At 37.5% G+C, this 9,727-nt stretch overlaps 1 protein-coding gene across 2 annotated transcripts; it reads left to right on the top strand.

Moving 5' to 3' along the window:
* Positions 1-551: 551 nt before the first annotated feature.
* On the top strand, positions 552-9,027 carry LOC113711648 (immune-associated nucleotide-binding protein 9-like). Of its 2 annotated transcripts, none has more exons than XM_027234811.2 (6): positions 552-679; positions 1,130-1,407; positions 1,547-1,815; positions 6,806-6,970; positions 7,079-7,213; positions 8,661-9,026. In XM_027234811.2, exons 2-6 carry the CDS (start codon positions 1,176-1,178, stop codon positions 8,865-8,867), a joined length of 1,008 nt encoding a protein of 335 aa, XP_027090612.1. In that variant the 5' UTR covers positions 552-679; positions 1,130-1,175; the 3' UTR covers positions 8,868-9,026. The 2 variants fall into 2 exon arrangements, with proteins under 2 accessions (XP_027090612.1, XP_027090613.1); XM_027234812.2 differs by lacking the exon at positions 552-679 and adding an exon at positions 703-859 and having other exon boundaries at positions 8,661-9,027.
* The last annotated feature ends 700 nt before the right edge of the window (positions 9,028-9,727 follow it).

The following is a 9,727-nucleotide window of genomic DNA, read 5'->3' as shown; positions in this document are numbered from 1 at the left end:
ATAAAATTGATAGATTTAAACTGAAACCCGACTTCAAAGGCAATAATGTAATCTTCCTGTCATCTTTGACAGAATGATAGATATTACCTTGCTGCTTAGACTTACGTCCATGTCATACTGTTAAGGCCTCCCAAGTAATACATTGCACGAGTCCATATTAACCACATCACAAATTATATCATTTCTGTAAAATTTACCTATAGACAAAAGCAGTTTACACCTCATAGTCTCCTTCACACAGGATCTACATTCTTTATCCAACCCACTCTATAAGGTTTGAGGTGTTTCTCTACAGGTAAGTTGGCTAACTTCACTAAGGAGTTAGAAATAATATTCCCACAACTTCCACAGTCAATAAGTAAATAAAAAATACGATTAGAAATTGTGCACCTTGATCTAAAAAGTTGATCACGTTGAGTTACAGATTATATAGAAGATACGGGGAGTTTAAATTAAAAGTAGGATTATTTTCACACAATTAAAAAAAAGAAGGTTCTGTCCGAAAGTTATCCCTGCCTTTTGACCTTAGAGGAAGTTATTCCTGCCTTTCGACCTTAGAGAATTCAAAAGTTATCCGTGCCCGACCCTCCTTGTCCCCTCCATTATTAGTATCCAACTCTCTTATGTTCTCGTATTATGTATCTCTGGTCGCTGCAAGTTCTCTATCCAAATTCAAAAGGTCAGCCCAATTGAATTCTAGCATTTCAAGTATGATGGATCATTTCCTTCCTTCTGTGGATAGCACAGATTGTATAAGAATGATCAGGCCTTTAATTTGCCCGTTACTTTGCATAATTTTGTAACTGTGTTTATTATCCATGAAATGTTGCTGGTTTGCCCAAACAAAAAAAACAGAGAGGTATTCTATTCGTTGATTATCTATTTATAGGAATAACAGCTATTTTCAGTCAATCTGTAAATAGTAGTTTTAGTTCTAAAAGGGTATTCTACCCTACTGTTTTTCTGTAGTCCATGTTTTTATTTCATTTACCCGGTACCGTTTCCAGGCAATTAAGTGGTTAAATTTGCGGGGTTGGGATGCTCCCCTCCCCGGTTCGCTGGATGGCTGCATTACAAAAACCCCCTTGTGACTTTTGATTTTTTAACTTTTCTTCCTTTTGTGTGACAGAAGTACTTTTGATATTGTTGTTACGGATTTTTCTGATTCCTGAGAAATGGGTGGAAGTTTCATTGCTGACAATTGCAAGTTTGGTTCTGCTTCAAATAAAGTCCGAACAGTCGTTCTGGTTGGGCGTACAGGCAATGGAAAAAGTACAACTGGTAACAGTATGCTTGGAAGAAAGGCATTCAAGTCAATGAGTAGTTTTGATGGCGTTACCAGAACTACTGAGCTACAGACGGCCGTGTTGGAAGATGGCCAAGTCCTTAATGTGATAGACACCCCTGGTATTTCTCATTCATTATGTCTGCGGTAAAATCAGAATTCGAATGTTTAAGAGGAAAATTCCCTAAATATTCACAAAAACAAATATCTAGAGGACTGCTGTACAATTTTTTATGAAATGTTAAACTGATTTGATTTCAGGGTTATTTGACAAATCGGCTGAACCTCAATTTGTTGAAAAAGAGATTGTGAGATGCATTGACATGGCGAAGGATGGCATCCACGCAGTCCTCGTAGTCGTGTCACTTAGAAGCAGAGTCTCAATGGAGGAAGCAGCAACTATTGAGACCTTACAAAAAAATTTTGGAGACAAAATCGCAGAATATATGATTTTGGTTTTTACAGGGGGCGATGAACTTGAAGAGGACCAAGATTTTGACGATTACTTGAGTCATTCAGAAACCATAAAGGTAGGGGAACTATCTGACTTTATTATTTCAATGAATTTTTCTTGACTATTCTGTGGAGGTGTACCCTGTGTAAGGTCTACTTTTGTTCGATTTAGTTATGAGGTCATACATGTGTTTCTTGGGTTATACCTTTGATGTCTGAGATATAGACAATGCTGCTTGGTTATATATCATTTGCTCTGTGTTTTAGCTTCAGTTGTTCTTATTCCTGAAAGAGTTGAATTATCTTATACCCATGCTCCTCTCTAAATTGTGTCATGCATATTAACTTTCCCCCTGACGATGATGCTGCTGTGAAAAACATTGTTAACGAGATCACTCAAAGAATCAAGAGTTTGTACTGCAGTGAGTCAGCTAGTTATTGAGAAAAGCAAAAAGGACCTCCTAGTTTCAGTTTCATTCCACTTCCATGCTCAATATGCTAGCAGAGGAAAGGACAGATAAAAATATGATTTAAGGGATAACAATTTGCCTTAATATCTCCTCATTCTTGAAGCTTAACATTACTCCCATGGGAAAACTAACAAAAGTGGAGGATAATTTATCAAGGGGTGGAATGACTCTGTCTTTGTATGGTCACAAGGTCTCAAACTTGAGCATTTGCAGCTATTCTTGCGATCGATGATGGACAGTGAACCGTATCATATATGTCACTTAAATTTGTTGTGGTTAACTTCCTGAGTAAGGAAGTATCATATGAATGCAGAAAAGAAGATGAGCAGATTTGAGAGAGAGAGAGAGAGAGAGTATGAAAAGATGATTTGAGATAGAATGAGAATGTAATTGATCTCTAAGCTGCTGAACCAATACATCATTCGGTTATTTATACAAAACTGTGCTTAATGCATGCAGAAACTTCCAGCTAACAGAAAGATTCTTCCTAACTAACTCCTTAACCGACTCCTCTAGCTAGGATGCCAGCTTGGCACAACTGACAAATGAACATCTTGGATATTGCCAAGACATAACATTGCCATCCCCTTCAAAAATCCTAGTCTCTAGGATCCAATTTCTGGAAATTGCACTCGAACGAAGGACCTGTCCTCCCAAGTAGAGTCATCTCTATCCAAATTTTCCCACTCAATCAACACTTGCTCAACCTCTTGACCCATCCTGTAAATAACTCTCTTGTCCAGAGTGGCCTCAGGAGCTACCCTGAACTCTCCTTCTGCAGTTGCTTGGGTGGGTGTAGGGTGGATTGGGCTCCCATTGATAGACTTCTTAAGAAGAGAAACATGGAACACAGGGTGCACTGAACATCCATCTGGCAACTTAAGTTTATAGGCCACGAATCCAACCTTCTGCTCAATCTGGTATGGTCCATAATACTTGGTAGACAACTTCAGATTTTTCCTCAAAGCCACAAAAGTTTGTCTATAGGGCTGTAACTTCAGGTACTTCTAATCTCCTGCCTCAAAATTCCTATCAGTCCTCCCCTTGTTAGCTAGTTGCTTCATTCTATTCTGTGCCTGCAACAAGTTTTCCTTAAGTAAGGTATTCCAATCCACTATTTCTCTGGTCCAATCCTCCACTGCAGCAGCCAGTGTGTTTGTAGGTGATAGAGTGAGTTGTGAAGGTTTGTACCCATAGAGAGCCTGAAAAGGGGTCATTAACAGACTAGTATGGTAGTTGGTGTTGTACCACCACTCAACAGTAGGTAGCCACTTCTTCCACTTGCTTGGCTATTGCATGCACATGCTCCTAAGGTAAGTTTCTACACATCTATTGACTCTTTCTGTCTATCCATTAGATTGGGGATGGTATGCAGAAGAGAAGCTGAGTTTAGTCCCTAGCAATTTGAAGAGCTCTTGCCAGAAAATGCTGGTGAAAGCCTTGTCCCTATCAGACACAATGCAAGAAGGTGGTCCATGGAGCTTGAAGATTTGATCAAAGAAAACTTCTGCAATGCCCGTAGCAGTGTAATGAGAGGTTATAGGGATGAAATATGCATACTTAGTGAGCCTGTCCACAACCACGTAGATGGCATCACTGCCTAAGGACTTAGGCAATCCCTCTATGAAGTCCATTGAAATTTGTTGCCAAGCTTGATCTGGAATAGGTAGGGGCTATAACAGTCCAGGGTATGGACAATTCTCAGACTTGCTCCTGCTGCAAATATCACACTTCTGCACATAAGTCTCTATATCCTTCCTCATGTTAGGCCAGTAAAAGAAAAGTTTCATTCTTTGATAGGTGCCTTGAATTCCTGAGTGACCACCCCAACAGGTATCATGGAAACAAGAAATCAGATTTTGCCTGAGGTCAGATCCTGAGCCTACCAAAATTCTGTCCTTATGCCTTATGACTCTCTTCTGGTAGGTGTACTCAGGGTGAGAGTTGGTACCTGTGGTCAAAGCCACCACCAGCTCCTTGATGCTATTATCATCAACATAACTGTCAGCAACTAATGAGAGCCACTGAGGTGCAACTACTGACACTGCATGCACTTTTACCTTCACATTTTCTTCTTCTCGTTCCATTCCTTCTACTCTTCTAGATAGAGCATCAGCCACCATATTCTCCTTTCCCTTTTTATATTGAATTTCATAATCATCCCCATAAGCTTGGCCAACCATTTCTGTTGTAAGGATGTAGTGATTTTCTGGTCAAGTGAGTACTTCAAGCTTTCATGATCAGTTTTAATCACAAAGTGCCCTCCCAACAGATAATGTTTCCATTTATGTACGACTGTTATCAATGACAGCAGCCCCTTTTCATATATAGACATGGTGTGATTCTTCTTACCCAATACCTGACTCATATAGGTTATGGCCCTCCCTTGCTGCATCAAAACAGCCCCAATTGCAGCTTGGCTTGCATCAGTTTCCAAAACAAATGGTTTAGTAAAGTCTGGTAGAGCCAAAACTGGTGTAGTACTCATAGCTTCTTTCAACTTCTGGAATGCTTGATCTGCTTCTGTACTCCAAATGAATTGCCCCTTCTTATGCAGCTCAGTAAGAGGTCTGGCAATCACCCTATAGCTTTTCACAAATCTCCTATAGTAACCTGTCAACCCCAGAAATCCCCTGAGTGCCTTGGCATTGGTAAGAGTAGGCCCAGAGAGCATAGCTTCAACCTTTGCTGGATTAGCACTCACACCTGTTTCAGTGACTATGTGACCTAAATACTCTACTTGATTCTGGCCAAATGTGCACTTGGACAATTTGGCATAGAGAGAATGTGTTCTGAGGGTATTCAATAGCAAGGATAGGTGGTGTAAATGAGTTGTAAGGTCAGGACTATAAACCTGGATGTCATCAAAAAAAACAAGGACAAACTTCCTGATATAAGGTTCAAATACAGAATTCATTAGAGCTTGGAAGGTGGCAGGGGCGTTTGTTAAACTAAAAGGCATGACAAGGAACTCATACAATCCAGAATGTGTTCTAAAAGCTATTTTTGGGAAATCATCAAGAGCCATTCGAATTTGGTGATAACCTGATCTGAGGTCTATTTTGGAAAAATTTTTGGCTCCATGTAGCTCATTAAGGAGGTCATCTATTATAGGAATGGGAAATTTATCTTTGATGGTCAAGCTGTTCAGTTGTCTGTAATCAATGCAGAGTCTCCAACTGCCATCTTTCTTTTTTACCAAAAGGGCTGGAGAGGCAAAAGGACTATGACTTTTCTGAATGATACCAGAGGTTAACATTTCCTTGACTTGTCTTTCTATCTTTGTCTTTTGTGAATGGGGGTACCTATAGGGAGCAATTTTGAAGGGTCTAGCATCTACTTTAAGAGGTGTCGTATGGTCATGAGCTCTGGATGGGGGCAAGGTTTTAGGATCAGAGAAAATGTCCTCATATTCAGCTAGTTATTCCGTAAGAGAGTTAGGTACACTAGTCACCTGGCAGTTGTGGACCTTCACCATGCAGGATTTTTGCAGAGCTTTCCTGACCTTGTGCCTGATGACTTTGCCAGTAGCCTCTCCTTTCCTGAGCTTCACCTGTGCAGTATCAGAGTCCCTCTTCAACAGCACCTGTTCTCTTTCCTTGTCAAAAATTATTTGTAAAGCTTTAAAATCAAATGTCAGGGGACTATATTTCTTCATCCAATCAACTCCAATTATCATGTCATAAGGTTCAAGATCCAAAACAAATAGAATCCAAAATGGTTTGGATCTGTGCTTCCTGCTTGCGCAATTGTTCTTCGAAGCTCTTCATTCTAGTTCCCTCGGCCATGATTATTTTCAGCTGATAGTCCAAGGACCACCAGCTCTGATACCACTGTTGTGGTTAACTTCCTGAGCAAGGAAGTATTAGATGAATGCAGAAAAGAAAATGAGCAGATTTGAGAGAGAGAGAGAGAGAGAGAGAGTATGAAAAGATGATCTGAGATAGAATGAGAATATAATTGATCTCTAAGCTGCTGAACCAATACATCATTCGGTTATTTCTACAAAACTGTACTTAATGCATGCAGAAACTTCCAGCTAACAGAAAGATTCTTCCTAACTAACTCCTTAACCGACTACTCCAGCTAGGATGCCAACTTGGCACAACCGACAAATGATCTTCTTGGATATTGCCAGGACATAACAAAGTTCTCCTCCGTCCTAATTGATCATTAATCGCCAAAACCTACAAATGTAACAAGTTTTGAACATTAAATTGCTCAAATGCAAGTTTGGGTTATAAAATGGAGATTATGAAAATAATAGCTTAAAAGAACAAAATTCATCCATAAAAACCCTAAAAACATTCCCAAACTAAATAAATAAGCATACTAAAAATCATGCAGAATAAATGCTTATCAGGCAATTCAAAGTTGTCACTGGTCTTGGAACTCAGACACTCTCAACATTTATGCCAGTTAATGGGCTTTCAACACAAGCTGACATTTTTCAATGCAACTCTCAGAATCTTTTGAGTGGAGAATGATGAGTTTGAGAGAATGTTTTCTTCAATTTTCACCATGATCTGTTTTACTAATGTTTCATCCTTTTTGAAATGTAATTGTGCAATTGAAACGTATTATGGTGATGATATAGGGAATGCTTGAGCTTTGTGGAAACAGGCGGGCGTTATTTGATAACAAGACAAAAGATACAGCCAAGAAAGCTGAACAACTTAAGCAACTTCTTTCCCTAGTGGACGACATTGTGATGAAACACGGAGGCAAACCTTATACTAATGAGTTATTTGATGAGTTCAAGGTAAGCCGTGGTGGCAATCCTGGAAACTTTTTTTTTTGTTTTTTCCAATCTTAGGATACGCATAAGTTTGCGAAACATATGACACCTGCAAAATTCCTTTCTCAACAGAAAGCAGCCGCAAAACTTCATGATCAAGCTGCAGAGCTTAATTCTTTGGAAGGTTACTCCAAAGAGGAGAAATCTGAGCGGGGGTTGCAGATACATCAATCGTATGAGAAACATCTGACACAAATTACTGACATGGTAGTTCTTTTTCTGACATGTTTCAATTTTATTTTCATTACTCTATTTTCCTCTTCTTTTAATTTCAGTTTGCACCCCATAGATCTAAACATCATATGCCTCTGGATATGGTTAGAGTCTCATTTAAACCTTCTGATGTAATAATGCATTTCCTTTCCCACTTTTGTAGTACACCATCAAGTAATAAGAAATGCCTGAAATTGTATCTGTTTTGTACGCAATTCTTCTTCCACCTTTAGGCAGATAAAAGTGGGGAATGGAACAACGATACATGTGGGAAGATTGCATACATCTTTACTTTTTGAGCCCTATTTCTAAAATGCGTAGTTATGCATGCGAATTATAGCTAAGATCTGCCTAACTATTTGTTTAAACATATCACAAGCATTGCTGAAGTCCTTCAATTGAATAAAAGGCAAAATATACTTTACCTCCCGTGGTTTAGCAATTTTTCACATAATCCCCTATAGTTTTAAAACTATATATGACTCTCTCATAGTTTGAATTAAAATGTTAAAGTGACAAAAATGATTATTTGTAATAGAACCTATAAAAATGTCAAAATTTCCCTTATTTAAAACCAAAATGGTTGAAGTGAAGTGACAAAATTATATAAATATAATATATATGATACTCTAACCACGTATGGTTTTATATTTTACCATATAGCCCCCTTATGGTTTAGTGTTTTAATATATAAACCCCTTATGATCTTCAAAATATATACATAACTCCCGTGAATAATAAATAATTTTCAACTTTAAATAGGAGTACTTTTGATATTTTAGTTGACTCCATTATAGAATATAAATTCCGTCATTTTGACACTTTAATTCAAATTATGAAGGGGTTCTATATAGCTTTTGAAACCAATAAAGGGGTTATACAAAAAAATGCTAAACCACATGGGGCAAATTGTATTTTGCCCTTGAATAAAACCTATTCTTTATCGGAGCTAAAATTTGCTATCTTTCATTATCTTTGATCCTTGATTGTTGGAATATTCAATCAATATTGCTACAGTCTGTTGCCTTCTAAAAGATATCCTAGGAGTTTTAGTAATCAGAGTTTTCATTCCGATTGTCTCTTGTTTATGAATGTATAGCTGGTGTACTTCAAATAACTTTTATTTCGTAGTTAATAGTACATAGTGATAGTGTTCTCACTTTTAGGATCGGTATTTGATGGGTTTTCCCCCCGTTTATGTATGTACCCTGACTTTATATTTTGCATGCAATGCTATGGAGGGATATTTTGTTGGTTTTTGACAAATTTGTTGTAAAGATATGATTAACTGAACTTTCGATTTGAGCGCTGGGAACACAAATGATGGATTTTGAGTTGTCTTTGCTTGAAACGAGGACTCGTGCATTAGGGTGCACGAATTTAAGCAGTTGGATGGATACTTTTGAAAACATTTCAATATTGTCTTGGTCTTGTTGTACAGGTTGAGACAAAGCTGATGGATACAAGACGTAGACTTGAACAGCAATTGAAAGATGAGCAAGATGCTCGCTTGAAAGCGGAGGCAGCTGCCCGAGAAGCTCAATTGAAAACAGATGAAGAGAAATGCATGCTTAGAGAGCGTTTAGAGAGAAGCCAAAGGGAGGTTGAGGTGCCTAGAAACCGTAGGAGGGGATGTCTAATTTTATGACCGAATATACATCTGCGGGGAAGGTGCTAAATGCACTTTCTGGAAAACTAAACTTACACATTCATTATAGTTTATGGTGCAGCTTTCTGGAAAATTAAACTTGCGCATTCATTATAGTTTAGGGATAATTTCAGAAACCTCTCTTAAGGTTTCTGACAATTTCATTGAACTCCCCTGAGATTTGAAAAATTACACCTATCTCCTTTGATTTGATAGTTTTAGTAACTAAACCTTAAAATAATATTGACTTGGTCACATTTTTAAATGAATACCCAAAAAAACCTTTGTGTAATCAGTTTTAATTTATTTTCCTATATAATTATAAGATTATCTAGTATAATTATGAGAAAAAAGGTACCAAATTTTTCATATTCATACCTACTATTTGGTATACAACTATAATAATAATTTTATCACTATGATAGGATACTTTTGATGGTATTTTATTGTGGATTTAAATTTATAAGATAGAAAAGAAAATGTTAACATAATTCATTTAGAGTTTATGAATTTTTTGAATAGTAGGATTATCATAATTTAGTAGTGGTTTTGAGCCATTTCTTTTTTATTTATTATTAATTTTAATACCAAAATATAGAAAACAAAGATCAGCAAAAACATTGGATTACATATAAGTTAACTCATAAAAAAGAATCACTAGTTCGGAGGATGAATTTAGACATAATGCTACGATCATTAAATTGATGTATTTGACTCATTGAATTTAAGACTAAACATCGTATTTAGGGTTAAATTAAGGTTATGAATTGAAGTGACATTTATCAGCTAGGGGCGATATCCTGGTACCAAATGGTTGTGGAAGGGTCTTCGGATTCCTTGGTCCAAGTCTCACTGATCTG

The sequence above is a fragment of the Coffea arabica genome, chromosome 10e (genome assembly GCF_036785885.1).
Source record: "Coffea arabica cultivar ET-39 chromosome 10e, Coffea Arabica ET-39 HiFi, whole genome shotgun sequence".
NCBI lineage: Eukaryota > Viridiplantae > Streptophyta > Magnoliopsida > Gentianales > Rubiaceae > Coffea > Coffea arabica.
This window is presented reverse-complemented; position numbering and strand designations above follow the sequence as displayed.